The 21,039-nt window shown below is 37.5% G+C and overlaps 1 protein-coding gene across 1 annotated transcript; it reads left to right on the top strand.

Moving 5' to 3' along the window:
* Nucleotides 1–18,963: 18,963 nt before the first annotated feature.
* On the top strand, nt 18,964–19,809 carry LOC125229100. Its single transcript, XM_048133879.1, has one exon. It carries the CDS (start codon nt 18,964–18,966, stop codon nt 19,807–19,809), a length of 846 nt encoding a protein of 281 aa, XP_047989836.1.
* The last annotated feature ends 1,230 nt before the right edge of the window (nt 19,810–21,039 follow it).

Raw genomic sequence — 21,039 nt, 5'->3', positions numbered from 1 at the left:
ATTTTTTCACAATGTTTACATACTTCTCGCTTGGCAGCGGTTACAATATTGTCACTGTCACGTGGCGTTGTCGTCGCGCACGGTCCCAATAGGAAACTAGCCTATTGAGGGCACTGTCGGCACTAATCACTTTCTGCGTACAATGAAAGTCATTTTCTGTGACGTTTATGGGGTTAAAGACTTTTCATCACACCCACACTTTAAATGTGCTATTGCACACGGGCGGAGCGTGAGTTATAGAAAAATCGTTCACCCAAGGGAATAATGAAATTGTTTGTACCGTACTTAACTTTTTTACATCTATTTACATATTTTTTACATTGCGAGTGTGATGAAAAACATTGTGTGTAACTCGGGGAGTATGAATATTACTAACTCGAGTCTTTAAATCGCTCCGGCAAGCCGTCGCGATATAACTTACTCTCGTTGGTAATATTCAACTTCCTCCCCTTGTTGAACAATTTACTATTATTACTCATAAAGAACAAAAGTTCACTTACAATGAGCATAAGATATAAACAATTTTCTTAATATTTATAGTTTTATACAGCTAGTCTTTGATACTTAATACACATTATCACTGATATATTTTTTCAACTTGGCTTTAAACAATTTTAATGATTTTCTGTCTCTCACTTCACTAGGTAGTTACTACATCAGCTGGGCTCCCTCAGACATGATGTTTTTTTTTTACCGTAACCTGTTCTATGCTTAATTAATTTTATTTTGTCTGTATTTCTCAAACAATGCCTAAAATTTATTTTCAGTACAGATGGTGTTTTTTTTACGCACTAGTGCGAGAAGTGGTTCATTATATGCCAGGTCGAAACTTCGGAGGCTCATCTGTACTGAAAAACGTCGTACGATACACGTGCAAAAAAAAAATTCGTAACTCGTGTCGATTTACTTCCTTTTTTACGCACTTGTATCGTAATGTACTATTTTGTTAATATAATGTTCGTATTATCGTATTATATTATCGAGTAACGAATAAGAAATAACCTATTCTATCCATACTTTTCAATAAGGATGTAGCTCGTAAAGTAAAGATCGCTTAACTAAATCGAAGATTCTCAATATCGTAAAATTCTTAAGCAAAGAAAAGAGAAAGATAAACGCAGCTCCAATCATGGAGCGTATTAGCTTTCCATTTCTGAAATGAAGTCTGGCTTTAGTATTTTCCATTTTTCTAGATTTAAGTTTAATAGGCAGGGGAGACAGAGGTTAGTCGTGACAGAGGGGGGTTGTGACAAAGTCGATGTTTGGGAACTTCTTAGGTATTATCAAGCTCGCAACGCAACAGCGCAGGTTTTTTAGTCCAAGTCACGGGTTAGCAAACGCGCGCTATTGCGAACTTGCTGATAGTTAATAAGTTCCTAAAAATTGACGTTTTCACAACTGACCTCTCTCACAACTCACCCCAGTCTCCCCTAGTCTTATAGATTTAGACTAAGACAAAGAAATGTTCGATACAGGTGCTTATCAGGCTCTTGGATAATATTGAGAGAGAGCAATCGTAGGTAGTATAAAGTCTAAAATGAACGCATAGGTATTTTGATAAAACTTCCATTACTTCTTACTTTATAATTGTACATTTTTACATTGTTTATAGGAATCTACGTCTTTATCTACTTATGTTTTGTTTATTTGAACTTCTTTCTTTATTGCACAAAATATACACAATATACAAATGGCGGACTTAATGTCAAAAGGCATTCTCTAATAGTCAAATACTATAGGACCAGAAAGAAATAATTACTACTCCTTTTGCCTCAATCTGTAGACATAGTTTGTAAATAAATAATTTGAAACCATGTAAAGTCCTTTTTAGCCAATACTGTATTTAACAATTTTCCCTGTTAAAAATGAGTCAGGGAGCCTGAACTTTTTCGTAAAAAGATTCCTACGAAAACCGGCATTTGGAGCAAAAACCCCAGAAGTTGATGGATTGGTGCTTCCATATTAGCGGCTAGAATTTTCTCTTTGAAATTCCTTCGGTTTTAGCATACATAGATCTGGTATATTTTATACCTTTTTTGTACTTTAATGTAAAGAAACTACATACATAAATGGGTTTTGATCACGTTTCAGGGTTGAACTTGTGTTGTCTCCGTCTCAGTCTCTATTTAGAGTTGTCAAAAATCATAAAATAACAATGCAAATTAATTTGCACCACGAATATAGTTCCCAATATACTAATATGAGCGAGAATACGTAGCCAATGTCACAATCACGCTTCGTAAGTGTATCGTAACTACATAGCTCTCCTTATCGCTCTTCGACAGAGCCAGGCCCCGTAGTTGAATGGCATTCCTGCGACGCGAAACGCCATCGAAACACCGCAGAAAGGTAGTCTGGCTCTGTCTCGCCAATATGTAAGAGCGATAGTGATAGATAGCTACGAAAGAGATATTATCGTGAGCGTTTCGTGAGCGTTTGTACATTCAACTACGCACATGAACAGACTGCTTTCCGATCGCCAAGAAACGTGAACGATTTTCACTTCATCTAGGCAGGCAGGCACGCGCATATTCTGGTTAGTTCGTTATCGCCCCTGGTCCCCCGGACCGGATGGCATGTGTAAATGCATTACCCCAACGTAAAAAAAAAAAATTGTGGGTTAAATTGTGGCGTAGGCGAGAGGCTAGCAACCTGTCACTGCAATGTCACAGTTTCGTTTTCTTTCAACCCCTTATTTGCCAAGAGTGGCACTGAAGCGTTAGTAGTTTCATGTGTTCTGCCTACCCCTTTATGGGATACAGGCGTGATTGTATGTATGTATGTAAAAAAAAAAGGCAGGCACGCGCAACTTCATCGTATTGTAACTTCTGCCAATGAGCGATATGTCAACATTACTAATTACTGTATTTTTAAAAACTGACTTCAATATTCCTTTGAACCTTTGTACCCTTGCTTTAAAGCTCCAATTCCATTTTAACTTTAAAATCTTAGGCAAGTTAGAAAACAAGCAAACGCTGCTGTCAACGGGAGTTATAAATGATGGAACCCTTTACCGAAAAGGCCCAGCTTTTTCCCTAAAACGCGATTTCGGGAAATATTCCGCCGGGAGGTATCTGAATGGAATTTTGTGAGTCGGGATATCTTTTATGTTTACGTAAACATGTGTCTAGTACAATGAGGCGAGGATTTGGTGCCTTGATGAATGAATGACTTGGGTTGAAGGATGTTTAGGTGATATTAAGTTAAATAGTCAAAAGTTTGTGGGCAACATATGAAGCTAGATTTGGTGCCTAGGCTATTTTATTTTATTTTTATTTTCTGGAGAAACAACAGAAGTATGTGACAGGATAATACAAATTACATTAGTAACAATACATCGAGATTTGCACACTTACTTCCTTAAACGTTCTCACTAAAACATACTTAAGGTGAACGGACTTAACTAAGAAAATAAGTTACATGCAAGGCATAAGGTACTAAGCTAACACACATGTATATATAAATATCAAGCAGTTTACAAGCTCACGAACAACTTGAAGTACCTAACTGACAACCAATATCTTATTAATTGACAGTTAACCAGTAACATTAAGTAATTATCACAAAACATGGACGAAATAGATTGACGCAATTTACGGATAAAAAAAAAGGTTATACTGAGTACCTTTTACTATGGAACGTTCCTCAAAGTGGGTAAAATATCACGAATGTCCGGATTCCCGATCAGACTAAGAATTTCATCATCTCCTTTCCACTCGTGGGTGTAGAAGTTTTTTTCGTATATTTGTGATCAATTATGATGATAGCGATGGGCTATCAATATGCAAAATCTCCATTTCACCCAACTTTTTTTATTTTTTTTATTTGTTTTTTTTTTCTTCGAACCCGTTAATTGCTTAAATTAGTACTAAAACTTGACTTAGCCTAACTTTTTTGGTAATACTCGTATATAGGCGTTAGGTTTATGTATGACTATGGGTATGTCATAAAACTCATAAACGTGTTGCAAGAAACCTAACCTAACCATTGCGCCATCTAAACGGACACATCCCTATCAATGAACATAAATCTAATGGAAACTGCCCAGTTAGCCGTGAATCAAAATGACGTGACACGCACTGACGTCACACTGCGCGTTTGTGACGTTACAGCACGTCATTGTTCGCAACGTGTCACGTTTGAGCGGGTTGGTTTCCGAATTGTGATTGGATTTATGCCTTCAGGTTTGGTACGATAATGTCATCATCATCATCCTCCTTAGGTTATCCCGGAGCCTGGGGTCCGCTTTGACAACTAATCCCAAGATTTGGCGTAGGCACTAGTTTTTACGAAAGCGACTGCCATCTGAACTTCCAACCCGAAGGGTAAAACTAGACCTTATTGGAATTAGTCCGTTTTCACGATGTTTTCCTTCATCGAAAAGCGACTGGCAAATATCAAATGACATTTCGCACATAAATTCCGAAAAACTCATTGGTGCGAGCCGGGGTTCAAACCCGCGACCTCCGGAACGAAAGTCGCACGTACTATTACGTCGCATGTAAATATTTTTATTGTTTGTCACTGTCAGTTTAGTACACATAGCTACCGCAGACCGCAATATGGCGCTGGTTGGCAAGTTTAATGCACGGCCAAGCGGTGTCCGACCCTTTAAAACGGTACGATACTGTTGACTTACCTAGACAACCAAACATAAACAAATAATTCGTTCAGTAGTATTAAAAGTTGTTATTAGTTGGTGGGCGAAGCGAACATCATCGGCGTAACCAAATCCCACAGACTTCGCTGGTTCGGCCACCTACTCAGAATGGGAGAGGATCGGGCTGCCAAGAGGGCGTATCTGGGAAGACCAACTGGTGGCCGCCCGGCGGGTCGGCCCAGATACCGCTGGGGAGACAGCGTGATGGCGGATCTGTGTCAGCTACAAGCCGATAATTGGCAGGAAGCTGCGCAGGATCGGGATAAGTGGCGTGCTCTCGTTTTGGAGGCCAACATCCTCTTTGGATCACAGTGCCATACTAGTTAGTTAGTTAGTTAGTAGTATTAAAAAAAGCATGTAATATCTTTGTATCTTTTGAGTGTAGAGGTATTATGTTGTTTTCCATAATTTTGTTCATGTTACCTGTCATGATAGTTCTACACCGGATGGTTTAACCGGAAGATCAGCGCTGGAAGTCCCAGCAATATACTGAGGTTAAACCAACTAGTTACCCTTAACAAAATCTAACTTGTTTGAACCAAAGAGCACGTAGGCGCTATTTTAACCAAAAAAACTTGTTGAACGAACATGAAAATTGGTTGTTTTTTCTCTCAGTGTATGATGCTTTAGTACTGATTGATTATCACGTTTTCTATTCGCGAATTAATAGTATTTTCCCCTCACTAGCTCGGAAACACGTGTTTTGTCCTTTAATACCAGCGGGTAAAAACGCATTTTATCCACTTAGTGGGTAAAGTAATTTGACCTTGAATAAAGTCAAATTTACTGCTTTAAAATTGACAAAAATAGGTGAATCTAGTAATAAAGATGATTTACCACCTGTGGAACTACTGGAAGCAGTGATAAACGCATTTTTTGCGTTGTAGTTTCCTCGCTATAGTGAGGGGAAAAGTTTTGTGTTACACTCTGGTGCAAATGTATTTTACTTCTCGTGTGTTAAAAAACTCGCAAGTTCAGGATTCTATTCTCGAACCACTCGCTTCGCTCGTGGTTCAACTATAGGCTCCTTTCATTTGCTCGTTTTTCAATTCCACACTCGGCGTTAAAATACAACTTTGCACCCTTGTATAACAAATAGCTATTTTTTTATTTCTAAATATTCAAACATTAATGTTGCAAATATTACTACCCGGGACGGAATTTAGTAATAACCTTAATTCCAACTATTCCACGCTCCTAAACGCTATCAGCAGCCCATCCATCAAAGTAAACTCAATACATAGCATTATTCATAATTTGTCTCGCTCGCGCAACTATAAATTATATGAAACGCAACGATCAATCAACTCTGAGACACGGTTTAAAACTAAGCTGGGGTTCGCTATTTTGTTTTGGGGTAACTTACCTACAAGCTGCATACAAATACATATAGCTAAATTAGTGAAATGAGTACACTACTCAGCAAAATGGTGTGTACAAGTTTCTAATGGGTCGGCAACGCACATGTGACACCCTTTGAGTTGCAGACGTCCATAGGTTACGGTGAACGCTTTCCACCAGGTGGACCGCATGCCTGTTTGCCACCGACGCGGTATATAAAAAAATAAGACATTGATAGGGAATTTCGCTAAAGTTTACAAAATTATCAAATTTAAATACATCAAAAATGAAACGTAATAAATACAAAAGTCTTGGCAAAGAATACCTTTTTGTACCCTTTGGTGTAGAAACTCTAGGTCCATGGGGGCCCCAGCGCGAACAAGTTGTTCACAGAAATCGCGAAGCGTCTGGTTGAGGTAACTGGTGACCGAAGAGCTGGCGACTTCCTCGCTCAGCGTATCAGCATTGCGATACAGCGAGGAAATGTCGCCAGTATCCTTGGTACAATGCCTCAAGGGCCTATTTTAGACATTAGCTAGCTTTTAAGTTTAGTCTTAGTTTCTTATATAATTATGTAAATATGATCAAAATTGTACAATTTACAAATAACAAGTATGCATGGTAACGCTATATACATTTTGTCTTTCCGACCTTGGCATTTTCTATGGGAGAGTAACTTTTTTTTTGTGATTTCGAGTTTGTTCAAATTGCAAAAGTTGTTCAGTATGACCTTTATAAATAAATATATTACTGCAAGTGCCTAGATTCTGTACGAAATACTTACAAACAGTCACTGCATTTATAATATATTATTTACTTCTCAAATTCTTCTTATCTATACGTAATGCACTCACCCACTTTTGTTAGGTAGAGCTCATTAAAATCTGCTAAACCAAAATGAAGTAAATCAACAAATTCCTCAAATACCGTTGCATACCTGAAACAAAAAAAAAAGAACATTAGTCAAACAGGCGGACGCACTGACCCCCGGCACGGGGCAAAAAGAAACAATAAATATTGTTAAACGCGAACAAAAACCATTTGACTTCGAAAAGCAGGCTGTTCACGGGCGTATTGAAATTGTGAGCAGCGATCATAGTAATTTCATAAGCTAAAAAAATAACTTTTCCGTTTAAAAATAGTGACGGAAATTCGATTTTGCTGCGAGCGTGACAGAATATGACATTAAATTGGCAGGTGAACATTGTAATAAATTCCAAATTTGTACAGTCTGGAATCCTAAATGTTTCTTAACATGCGCAGTATATTTTCCCATTCAATTTGAAGTACTTAACTAAAGCTAAAAACGCAATACTCGTAATGATATTCTGTGATCCCGGGCACGCATCTTGCGCACGCTAAGTAACGACGAGAAAATATTTTTTTCTACTCCCGAACTGTTATTCGTCATTTACAGGATCGTGCATAGATCTTTGAAACCCTACATAAAAGTCTATTTCCCAAAGCCAGCGTCCGCTGGCTTTCCACACATGCGCCCAGTATCGAAAAAACTGAAAACGCATTGTTCTGTAACCATGGCAACACATTGTTATAACGATACTGCACGCGTGCGCGGGAAGGCTTTGGGCAGCTGATCTGAATTTCACGAAAGCTATTTAAGTAAACTATTAAAAACTAAGTGCATGGTTGTAGAAAAAGTATTGTATGCAACGGTGTTTAACTGAGTCAAAAAATATCTACTCGTGGCGTCTTACTATTAAAGCACTTAATTTATAGTATTTTATGCAACAGGCGTTTAAAGGAGGTTCGGCTTCGCCTCAAATTGTTACCCACGCCACTCGTCTTTTTTGACCTTTGTGATTAAGCATCAATGAGCTTATGTGTAAAAGGGCAGCACCAATATACTCTTTTTCGAAAAGACATCTACAAAATGCGGCACTGCATCATTTTATTATGGTACGTAATACATTTTTTTTATTAAAAATTCCTTACTTGGTATCACGTTATTTTAACAATTACCTATTTCCAATATTTTCCAGAAACTTTGTCCGCGCTAAAAATATGCCTCCATCTAGAAAGGACGGCTACTAAACGCATCACTCCGTGTCTTCGCAGTCCCAGTCGGCCCGTGAATGTCCTTGCGTAATGAACAGCCGTCCCGGAACATATAAATCGCACGCCACTCTACATTCTTCTTCGTTCCTGTCCTTTTGTACTTACGTTTTTTAATGACGGCACGTGTGACCCGATACATCGTAGGTACTCGTTCAGATACACCTACACGCATAAATATATCCTGAGAATCTTTCTATTTTTACCTATAAAGGTTAAGCTCATGATTCTCATAAGCATTAAGTATTTATTCTCATTTTGTTAACAGGTAAAAATTTTACCATAAGCTAGTCCTGCTTTTGCCCGCAGCGTCGCTCTCGTTAAATTCGAAAATTGCGAATTGATCTATACAAATTTTCACCCCCCCCTTTTAGGGGAGTGGGAAGATAGAAAGAGACAAATTTTAGCCTATGTCACTCTCTATCCCTTCAACTATCTCCACTTAAATCTCCACTTTCGTCACTCCGTTTTGCCGTGAAAGACGGACAAACAAACAGGAACACACACTTTCCCATTTATAATATTAAGTAAGTTAGTATGGATGTTTGTGGATGACAAGATGTCTTTTGAAGTTGTGAGATCAGATAAGTACGTAACTAGTATGTCAAAATCTTTATTTATGTTTATAAACAGAATACACACTATCAGAAGAAATAGGTACCTACCGTCTAATGGAGCATTTGATGAAATAGTCTACCGTTGTTCCGTTAAAATTGAAAATTGGCTGGTGTAAGAAGATTTTTTCTAAGGCATTGTGCAGATGTATGTAAGTACAATAGAATAATCGCCGCAAATAAAAATCGCAACAAACAAAACATAATGCGTTTTTACGGGACAGCCCATGGAATGCTCCAAGTATTCAGAATAAAATAAACTCATAAAATGTAGGCTGGAAGCAAAATAGTGAAATTACATCAAAATCAAGTAAGCGAGAGAAGTATCCACTGTCAGCCACAAAGCGAGGACTTTGACACAGTTACCAGCTTTGAACCCTTGCACTTGAATCCAAGTCAAAGCCGGCATTTCTAACTTTAATTCGGTGTAGATATAAATAGATTGTGTCACAAGGGAGAAAAATTATATATTATTGTATCCTGAAGGAAGCGAAAAACTTTATGATTCAGTCTCGAAGAGAGGGATTCGAATTTAAACACGAGGGGAAAGATAGTTTTAATTCATAATGTAAAATTATAAACCTAGTTATTTGTTATACAAGGGAGCAAAGTTGTATTTTAACCGAGTGTGGAATTGCAACACGAACTAGCGAATGGATTCTAGGGTTGAACTACGAGCTAGCGAATGGATTCTATGGTTGAACCACGAGCGAAGCGAGTGGTTCGAAAATAGAATCCTGAGCGAAGCGAGTAGTTCAAAAATAGAATCCTGAGCGCAGAGAGTGTTGCAATACACACGAGGTAAAATAACTTTGCATCCCGTGTGTAACACATAACTTTTCACCTCACTAAAGCGAGGAAACACGCAATAAAAACAACTGGAAATAAGTCAATTTGCGTTTATTACAATTTCCACGATGCACCGACCGACACCACAAAGTTTCAAATTAAGAATCAAGAAGAAAATCTATTTGGGTGCGTTCCGTTTCACGCGTTTTGAGATTGCAATGTTACTTAAGCCGTTCTGAATAAGTACAATGGAAGAGTCAAAAATACAATTTCTTGTACGATTTCAAGTGTTTTATGGTAAAATCATGTTATAAAATTGTTTGAATTTTATGTTTTTAGTCGGATACAATTCGATATGAAATTATTTTTACGTTCGCATCACATGATTTGTTAAGACAATTTAAGCACAGGGAGAAAATTGTCCTGTCTGGGACATGCCTTTACAAGAAATTATATTTAAAAAAGTAACTAATGACACGTTCGGATTTCAAATATTCTTTGCACTCTTGTGGATAAAATGCGATTTTGCTATCTGTTTTTAAAGAATAAAAAAGTCCTTTCCGAGCTAGTGAGGTGAAAAAAAACGAACACCACTATGGCCTGTTTAACCACGGTGCCAGTTGCTTGTTCAACAATTAGAACTCTCATTACCTAATAACCGAATACCGAATAGTTGCTGTATTTTCGCATCTCTACTGGACATACCCTTGGCAGCAATCAAATGAAGATGGAAATAAAAATAAAGCACGTGGTACGAGAGGGCATCAAAAGGCGGCGTTACACCGTCCTCACGACCAATTAGCTCCGGCATCGCGCCACATAAATTGTATCAAACTGCCTTGCGCCGCTGTACTGGCTTCCTCTTTCTTTGCTGGAAGAGACTTAGGTACTTACTTACTGCACTGGCTCAGCAACCCGAAGTGGATATTGGCCTCCGACACTAGACTTCGCCATTCGGTACAGTCCTATACGATCTGTTGCCACTTTAAAGTCACACAGGTCTTACTGGAATCGATCCATCGGTACCTGGGCCTTCCGGTCGGCCGTTTGTCAGTAGATCGCCACAGGAAAGCTCTTTTGGCCGCACGATCCTCTCCCACCTCTCCACACGGCCGTCCCAGCAAAGACGAGCAGCCTTGCTCGAAAAAAACTGGAGGCTGGAAGCAAAGTTCAAACTGACCAACATGAAAATGATGCTTGTATTAAACTGCCTGGCGCCGCTGTACTGGCTTCCTCTGTCTTGGAAGAGAACTGGAGGCTAAGTTCAAACTTGCATTATGATACCTACCAAAATGATGCATTATCTAAGTGTCAGTCAGACCCAATCATGACGTCTGATTTCGAATGTTTCTTTAAACAATAACATAACATTTGAAACTGATATTTTCGATCTACTTATATCGCATTGTATCTAGAACACACAATGTCTTAAAGTCGAATCGGGCTACAATTTATTTAGTTGACACATAACCAAAGCATCATACGTTAATAAATACATTTAGTTTTATTTTTATTATAAATGGGCTTACTCTTGGCCACAGACTAGCTAAAGGCAAATACGTGACTTACGATGGAGTGAGCTCGCCCAGAAGATGCCTGTTTACTCTTGATTTGAAGGTTGCCGGGTTATGTTTTACTATATTTAAAAAGGATACTGCGCTTCCACAATTCCTAGTTCCCGGAGCTCTCGAGTCCCTCGCAAGAGTTCATTATCACAAATAAACCGAGAGCCTTTCTGTTTTTATTGTCGCTCCTACAACAATATGGCAAACTGTGTCAAGTGGCTTGCAACGGCTCGCTGAATAGTTTCAGTAGAATTTATATCTGAAATGGTAGTTATCTCGTAAAGTATCTACCAGCTGATAATTATCATGTATAATAAAAATCTGTAAAATTAAATTTGTCAAATCAGTTTGTTTGAAAAACTAGTGGAATCCAAATCGAACAAACGTAGCAACATTGTGAGTGTACTGTGTTTGGATTTGGACAGATAAACGTGTGTGAATGCGACCAGTGGTAACGTTGAAAGTGAACGCAGCTGACGCGCACGAATGGTACCTAGATCGCAAAATGTCTCCATAACTTTGACATCCACCCGCCTATCTACCTTAACAATAATCCATGCATCGAAATGTCTTTACCTGGATTAAACCCAGTTCAATCGGTTCCCTAAGCTATACTACCCACGTACATAAATACGAAACGTCATATTATTATTATTTATCTCCCCAAAAATAAATAATAAATAAATATTATAAGACATTCTTACACAGATTGACTAAGTCCCACGGTAAGCTCAAGAAGGCTTGTGTTGCAGGTACTCAGACAATGATAAATATAATATAAAAATACTTATATGAGTACATAGAAAACATCCATAACTCAGGAACAAATATCTGTAATCATCACACAAATAAATGCCCTTACCGGGATTCGAACCCGGAACCGCGAGGTAGTAGGCAGGGTACGCGCTAGCCCAGACCGGTCGTCTAAAATTCTTCTGTATTTGACATTTCATCGCATTCCTTAATTCTATCTTATTATAACTTCGCTTCTACGGTTAAGAAAGCAAAATTACCATTCGAGTCAAGCATTTAATCCTGAAACGCCTCACGTACGAATGTGGTAACAAGTGTTACAACTATATAACACTCAGATTGTATTAAACCACAGTTACTTTGAAGATTTCATCTGTTTCTCTCCCATCAAGATATTTGGAGCTATACCATTGTTAGGTTGGAGTTGCATTTTGCTTGAATTGAGAAGCTTTTACTTTCAAAATTTACGAAGTTCTGCGCATATCTTAATGCAAATAAAAATGTTTGTTTTGTTTCTTAAATTGTAACGTGTGAACACAAATGCAAATAAAAAAGAAAAATAATTGAGAGTTACTATATTTTGAATATTTATTGGAGATTTCGAACGACGTTACGTATTTATGTAGAACTAGTTTTTGCCCGCGGCTTCGCTCGCGCTAGAAAGAGACAAAAAGTAACCTATGTAACTCTCCAACCCTTCAATTTATCCCCACTTCATGTCACGTCTGCAATTCGTCGCTCCGTTTTGCCGTGAAAGACGGACAAACAAACAGACACACAAACTTTCCCATTTATAATATTAGTATGGATAGTATGGATAGATGGAAATTTAGCAATAATCACAATTTTGTATATTCCTTTTTTTTTCTATACCAAAACGTACATAAAGGAGGATGTGCATTTTGGGCCACGAGCGAACAGAGATGACACCTATAGTAAAGTGTAGATAGATAATTATTATCAAGTTATGCATGCCGCAGAGCCGCTATAAGACATTGTCCTTAAAAATCACTCTTTGAAATTAAATAGTATTACCATAAAATCTGCTTGAAAATGAGAAGTTTCTTGACGTTTTCTAAATAGATACTAAATGAAATTGAAATATATCCTCTGAACTTGTTTCTAGAACAGGAAATATATTGTCATGCTTAGTAGACGGAGAGCAAATATTTTGGTGATAGTTGGCATATCCCAAAAACCAGATGAGGGTCATAATTTGGACACAGAAGAAGTCTCCCTAGGTGTAACTGTTTTCTCTCTTTTTCTAGTATAGCTCTAGCACATCCTTGTTTGCCACAAAGAATCCTAATCATGTACATAACTTTAATTTGTTTTCGCTCATGGCCCAAATATCCATTTAAAATGCGCATGGTCCTTTCCATTCTTTGATGGAAATCCACATTTAATCCAAACTGTTGTCGCTATGCTAAAATAGGTTAGATATTCAGAAATTGGTAATTTAATTAAGCATATGGGGGATTAATGGGGTGACAATAGTCTTATAGCATCACGTATAATAGGGCACGGGATAATCCTGAGTTTAATCAGTAAACCCAATGGTTACCCTACTCAGAGTAATCAGACCTATAGAGATTTTATAGAAATTAAATGCGGCGAGGTCTGTCTATGGGTTTGATAAAGTGACATGTTTCTAAACAAAAAAACCGGCCAAGAGCGTGTCGGGCCACGCTCAGTGTAGGGTTCCGTAGTTTTCCGTATTTTTCTCAAAAACTACTGAACCTATGAAGTTCAAAACAATTTTCCTAGAAAGTCTTTATAAAGTTCTACTTTTGTGATTTTTTTCATATTTTTTAAACATATGGTTCAAAAGTTAGAGGGGGGGACGCACTTTTTTTTCCTTTAGGGGCGATTATTTCCGAAAATATTAATATTATCAAAAAACGATCTTAGTAAACCCTTATTCATTTTTAAATACCTATCCAACAATTATCACACGTTGGGGTTGGAATGAAAAAAAATATCAGCCCCCACTTTACATGTAGGGGGGGTACCCTAATAAAACATTTTTTTCCATTTTTTATTTTTGCACTTTGTTGGCGTGATTGATATACATATTGGTACCAAATTTCAGCTTTCTAGTGCTTACGGTTACTGAGATTATCCGCGGACGGACGGACGGACGGACAGACAGACATGGCGAAACTATAAGGGTTCCTAGTTGACTACGGAACCCTAAAAAGGTAACTCGTAGTTGTCACAAATTATTTGTGACTCCTAAATGGGTTAGTCGATGTAACTTTGCATGGCTTAAAATAATAAAGTTTAAAGCCGATCAAACTTGTAAGTAACCGCAAACTTGTACACATGACACAGTAATCAACAAACTATCAGCAAATTATGGTACTAGTTTTTTTTTATCTTAGTTTTATACTTGGCAGGTTACAAACATGTCGTAAAAACTAGTTGCTTAAACAAAATATTGATTAAGTAGAGTATTGAAATATTGGGAATTAATTTAATTGAATAGATCGTTCACAAATCACGCGCAGATTTGATAAATCTTACTATTAGTATAAATTTTATTGTTTATTTTACAATAAAAAAAACGAGTCAATTCATGCGTCTTTGACGAAGGAATGATGTATGAAATTGTTAGTTACGAGTACTGGAGAAAATTTTATATAAATCAATTGCATATCAAAATCTTTAGATTCCTGCCCAATGATTAATTGATAGCCATCGACACACGATCCGATATAACAAACAACGAGCACACAAACGCTCAGAGAAATCATTAAAATTGTAACATTATAAATAAGGGGTCCAGCATAATAGGCCTCGAATGAAGGGGTCTCTTTGTAGGGTCGTCACATAAATAGTTACATTTCATTGTGAGCAGCAAATTATTGTAATTTAGCAGGTTTGCTACAAAAGAGCTGCTGTACGTTAAAAATTGAAATTTGACGGTGACAGGAGTGGAACATTTGGGATTAATATGTGACGCCGGTTGTTTTTTATTGGTGTTTTTAAGTTTTTATAGACCCCAAAAAGTTAGAAGCTACTCATTTTGCGTTGAACAAGTTGGAAAGGATAATAAACACAAGTACGAGTAAATTACTATGCTGATTACTTTTATAGTGATGCTGACTCATCAAACTAAAGTTTACTAAACTAGGATTAAAGTTTTGAATACGTTTTTTATAAAATAATATTGGCCTCCGAAATGCGTGGTTCAAATATTTCATTTTCCTCATATTACACCGTGTATAATATAGAAATAAGTAGGTACATCAGAAAGCACCCATAACTCAGTTACAAATATATGTCACTGCTCATCACACAAATGGCCTTACCAAGATTCAAACCCAGGGCCATCGGCTAAGCAGGCAGGATCACTACCAACTAAGCCAGTCCGGTCATCAAATTTCACACAAACGAATGCCTTTACCAGGATTCGAACGGCAGACATCGGCTTAACAGACAGGGCCAACTACGCCACACCATTCAAATTTTGCAAATAAAGAAATTACTGATTACTAACACTATCTAACACGGGACTTAGGGCTTCTCACATAAAGGCGTGGATGATGGATGGCGCGTCGTCGCAACAAATAGGGGTCGCCATTCAGGCCTGCGTTATTGTGTTAAAATCAATTTGGCTCATCCCTAGCTCGGTGCGCCCTGTCGATAAAAGTTTCGATATTTTGTAAGAAAAATTAAATTAAATGTTATATTGGTTTTTGAAGTGTCGTTTAATGAAAAACAGGTTGAAATCTATTCTAATAGACAATTATTATGCTTGTAGAAAAACACAGTCCTTTAAAGATATCAAGGTTATATTTAAGTGATATGACTTTTAAACCTTTTAAATAGTACTTATTATTTCTACTGAAAAGTAGTTATAGCAAGATTTATTATAATAATTATCATTTTCCTTGAGCTTCTTGTCAGTAATAGTCTTGAAGTTAAAATACTAATTTATTACGACTTTAATGAAAAAAAAAATTGGGCAATGGCTACGTATCATGTGTATTTTTGTTATACTTATAAACACTTGAATGTCATGTCAGAATAAATGTCAAATCACAAAGAATATAAACGAGAATTACTAAAGTTAAAGTATTAATGAGTATGTACTAATACGGCTGAAAATTGTATTGAATAAAATAAGGGGTCAAGCAATACTTATTGACAAAATTTAAAAATACATATGTTTTCAGATGGCGAAGACGAAATACATAACTCGTGTCGATTTAAATTAATACTAAGTGTAACCTACACAATTTCTTCTAGGCGATAGTATGTTTTAGCATTTGGAGCCTATAAAGTACATTTTAGTATTATTACTAAAAGATCGACAGATCAATCCTTTCCCATCCCTACTTCTCTAAAACCAAAAACGCCTATGTCCAGTTGCTAACTAATAGTTTTTGGGGACGCCACCCCACAAGCTAAAGCTACATAACAAAAGTCACATAATATCCCCAGAATTGTTAAAAACGAGCTGCTAATTTTTTTTTAACTTTTTTTTGAGATGAGTGTTCGGTTGCAATTTAATGGGGTTTTTAACAGACGGGTTGTTCCAGAGGGGCAATTTTGTATGTTAATTTGAAACTTCTTTTAGTCACGTTACGCTTCTGTCTATTATTAGCCATATTTAGAACCAGCTTTTTTTATGCGTTCCAAGAATGTTATAAGATAAAGTAGGTACGACAATAGGTATTCAATCGACTACAGATAAATCATTAAAATTAAATATGCTACTACTAGTAAGTTACTTTTTACTAATTAATAAATATTTAAAAAAATAGGATGGTATAATATTATGCATTATGCTCTAAGTAATCCATATTCGTTGATTTTTATACAATTCAGTAATGTTACTTTATTATTAATGTTTTAACGTAACATATTATCACTAATTAAAATGTTAATAATTTAGCCGTCTTAAAAAAAGATTCATATAATAAAAAATATTTTTTTAATAAATAGCGAATTAAAGATAAAAAGAAGAAATTTCTACATTTAATTTGATTAACTTTTAAGTAGACCGATTCTACCAATTCCACCATACATATTAATATTTTGAACATGAATAAATAAAAAAAAAACACACACACGATCAAAATGGGAAATATCGAATTTCGCACAGCAAATATCTAAATAATGATCCATGGGAACATGACCCATTCATCGAAAACTCACCCTATTTGATGAATTTGATCCAACGGGGAATAGAACCCAATAAACTGTCATCAGAAATAAAATATACATCACCAAACATCTGTTTCACACATCTAAAACCATAGAACTTCGGCATATTAGAGGCAGTCGAAACTCAAAGCGTCTTTTTGTGTAGTAAATGAGACTGATTACTGGGCTTTCGCAAAGAAATAGGTAATAAGAAAACTATGAATACGAGTATAATTTAAAAAAAAAATTTTATTTTTGTAATATTATTCGTTAGTACAGTGAGCTACAAAAGTGCATGTCGAATCTATCAGTGAATTCATTCATAATTTCTCCAGCTCACTGTACTTACATTATTCAAGACATGTTAAGCAATTGTGATGGTAATTGCACAGTTGCTCACCCATAAGTCAAAAACATAAAGAAGCGCTGAATGGTGATTTTTAAATTTTTTTTAATAATTCCAAATTCATTTTCATGGTGAAATTTTCAGCCAATTTCATTCAATTGTTAATCAAAGTACATGTTCTGTGATACTAAAAATTATAACTACTATGCATATAATATGTATTTTCGTTACAAAAAGTTTTCTCTTAAAACAGCCCAAGAAATATCTGAAGATTCAAGGTCACGGGTGCTGCCCTCTTAAAACAGCCCAAATACCATTACTGCACTTTTCTAATTCAGCTTATGGAGCAAATGGATTTTTGTTTATTGAGGACCAACCCGCCTTGGATAAATAGACTGGGAAGACTTTTAAGTGCCCAAATTAAGTCTGAAGTGTTAAGTGCTCTTGACCTTATATAATCAGATAGGTACTTTAGACAACTAAAATCTGTCATGCGTCGGAAGGTATACAGGCTGATTCTAACTTACACCAAAGAGGATCGAGTATAAAGGCCATTTTACTAACAAATTAAAATGTGTACCTGGTCCAAGTGTATCGTCCGCCAAAATACCTTTCACTGCCCACATATACTTTAAAAATATATCACTCCGGACCACATAATGATTTGCATAAAAGTCTTTAATAAATTTCCTCAATCTATAAAAAAATAGTCTTAAATTATTCAAAAAATCCTTAAACACATTATTATTATTGCCAGAGTTTTTTGATGACAGAATGTTTAATTACCTAATACCTATTATGATAAAAGTAAGTAGCTTAATTCTAAAGTATTACTAGTTGTAAGATAACTTGTATAACATAATTTGTAATTTATGTACTGTGGGCGTTCTGCCACAGATTTTATGTATTTTATTAATTTTAATGTTTTTATTGTTTTACATTTTACAGTTTTACTTTTTACAATTTTTATTCATCAATCAATTCAAATTAATTATTTATATCAAATCATTTTAATTTTATTTATTTACAATGAATTTAATTATGTCAAATGAATTTATTTTATATCCTAATTATTCAATTAACGATTATGTACAGTAATTTTAATTGTTGATTGGCATTTAATGAATTTTACCCTTTTAACCTTTTATTCATTACTATGAAATAATTAATCTGAACTATGAATTATGGAAAATAAAATGTTAATGTCACATATTTTGTATGTTGAAGCGGACAAACAGATTCTTGTTATTAGTAGATAGTTTAGCGCGCGGAGCGACTGCACACAGCTGATAACGTCGCGGCGTGACCGGTTCCCAGCCGGCCGCCCTGCGCCCGCGCATGTTCCCCCGCGCGCCGCGCTCACCAGTCTATCTGCCTCTCTGACGCACAGCGCACGCCACCGCGCTGCTCGGTCGCATTCCAATCACATTCCTTTGTGCACTCGCTCGCGCTTTATAGTTTTAAGTGCTTTTGCTTTGCCTATCTTGCATTTCCCCTTCTGTAAATTTAAACTGTTCGCTTACGCATGTGTGTGCTCAAGAATAAAGCTTCAAAACGTATCCTGCTTGTTTGCTTTCTACGCTTGGAGCTATACCTACTGCAAAGTGGAACCCGTGGGAGATATCACTACGCATCCCACATTGGTGACTCCTCGCTAAACACTTCAGCATGACAGACGGCAAAGGCACTGAGCAAGACAAAGAAGTACCGTTACAAAATGGCGCCGAGCCGTTAACGGCTGAGTCATTTCGGGTTGGTGTCAAGATTCCCCCGTTTTATCCAGAAAAACCGGCGCTATGGTTTGCGCAGTTGGAAGGACAATTTCGGTTGTCTCGTGTTACAACGGACGAGACCAAATTTTATTACGCCATGGCACAACTTAAGCCTCAATTTGCGGCGGAGGTAGAGGACATCATTACGTCACCACCGGAGGAGAACAAATTTGAAAAGCTCAAGACGGAGCTCATTAAACGACTTTCTGCATCGCGTGAGAGGAAGGTCCAGCAGGTCCTCAACCTGGAAGAGCTGGGAGACAGGAAGCCTTCACAGTTTCTTCGGCATCTTCAGAACTTGGTGGGACCTGGGCTACCTGAGGACTTTCTACGTTCCATCTGGGTTAACCGGCTACCACAACGGACGCAAGATATTGTCGCGTCACAGTTAAAATCATCCCTGGAGGACTTGGCAGAGCTCGCCGATCGCCTTCACGACGTTGTCGCGCCCGCCCCGCAGGTGGCAGCAGCGTCGCTACCCTCCACGTCATCGGATACCCTGATGCTGCAGATCGCGGAACTGAGCAGGCGGATGCAGGCACTGGATGCTAAAGTTGGTCGAATGACCCGGCCTAGAGAGAGGTCATCGAGTCACACCAGGCAGCGTTCAACGTCCAAGAGGTCCAACTCCAGCTATCGGAAGTTCCCTACCTGCTGGTACCATCACAAGTTCGGAGAGCAGGCTAAAAGGTGCATCAAGCCTTGTGATTACCAGTCGGGAAACGCATCGGGCAGTCGGTGATGGCGGCGAGCGGCTGCCCTAGCAAAGGTCGCTTATTCGTCGTGGACTCCAGGTCGAAGGTCACATTCCTCGTGGACACAGGTAGTGATTTGTGTGTTTTTCCGCGTAATAAACTAAATGAACGCAGACACAAGGAACAAACATAAACTTGCTGTGACCGCCCACCGTCTCCGTAAGGTGGGTACGTCTTTCGTCGGGAACTGTACAATTCAATTCAATTCAATTCAAAATATCTTTATTCATGTAGGCCTAGTTACAAGCTCTTATGAATAGTTCATTAGTTGTAAGATTGCTGCGCCCTTGCAGGGTCATATGTAATATGTTTGTAATAAATGCTTTGATAAAAGTGAAGTGAAGATCGAACGGTTTTCCTTGGAGTCACTTTGGATTCAAAACTGCAATGGCATGCACATATAGCCACTTTAGCTGGCAAACTTAGTTCTGCAGCTTACGCAGTAAGGCGAATCAGACAACTATTAAAAGTTATAACTACCAGCCAGCTTTGGGTATCAAGTTAAAATTGCTTTGCATTCTTGTAGATAAAATGCAATTTTGTCATTCGTTTTTGAAGTGGGATTAAGTTATGGGATATGGGTTAAATTGTGGTGTAGGCGAGAGGCTGGCAACCTGTCACTGCAATGCCATAGTTTCGTTTTCATTTAACCCCTTATTTGCCAAGAGTGGCCCTGAAGCTTTAGTAGTTTCCTGTGCTCTGCCTACCCCTTTATGGGATACAGGCGTGATTGTATGTATGTATGTTTTTGAAGTATCAAGGGAGCCTTTACCACATTAGCTCGGAAACACGTGTTTTGTCCTTTAATACCAGCGGGTAAAAACGCACTTTATCTACTAGTGGGTAAAGTAATTTGACCTTGAATATAGTCAAATTAACTGCTTTAAAATTAATAAAAGTGGGTTAATCTAGTAATAAAGATGATTTACCACCTGTGGAACTACCGGAAACAGTGACGGCTCAGCCACAACATTGGTCTAAGCGCGACAGCGGTGAGCGGCAGCTATACATTGAAGCGAGACACAGCGATAGGACTTTTCATTCCCACGTATGGCTGCCGCTCACCGCTGTCGCGCTTAGACCAATGTCGTGGCTGGGCCTTGATAAACGCATTTCTTGCGTTGTAGTTTCCTCGCTATAGTGAGGGGAAAATAAAAATATAAATAATATACATACCCGAAACAGCGAGCACAACGCTTAACAACAACAAAGCCACA

The sequence above is a fragment of the Leguminivora glycinivorella genome, chromosome 8 (assembly GCF_023078275.1).
Source record: "Leguminivora glycinivorella isolate SPB_JAAS2020 chromosome 8, LegGlyc_1.1, whole genome shotgun sequence".
Taxonomy (NCBI): domain Eukaryota; kingdom Metazoa; phylum Arthropoda; class Insecta; order Lepidoptera; family Tortricidae; genus Leguminivora; species Leguminivora glycinivorella.
The sequence above is the reverse complement of the archived record's forward strand: the minus strand, read 5'-3'. Positions and strand labels throughout refer to the sequence as shown.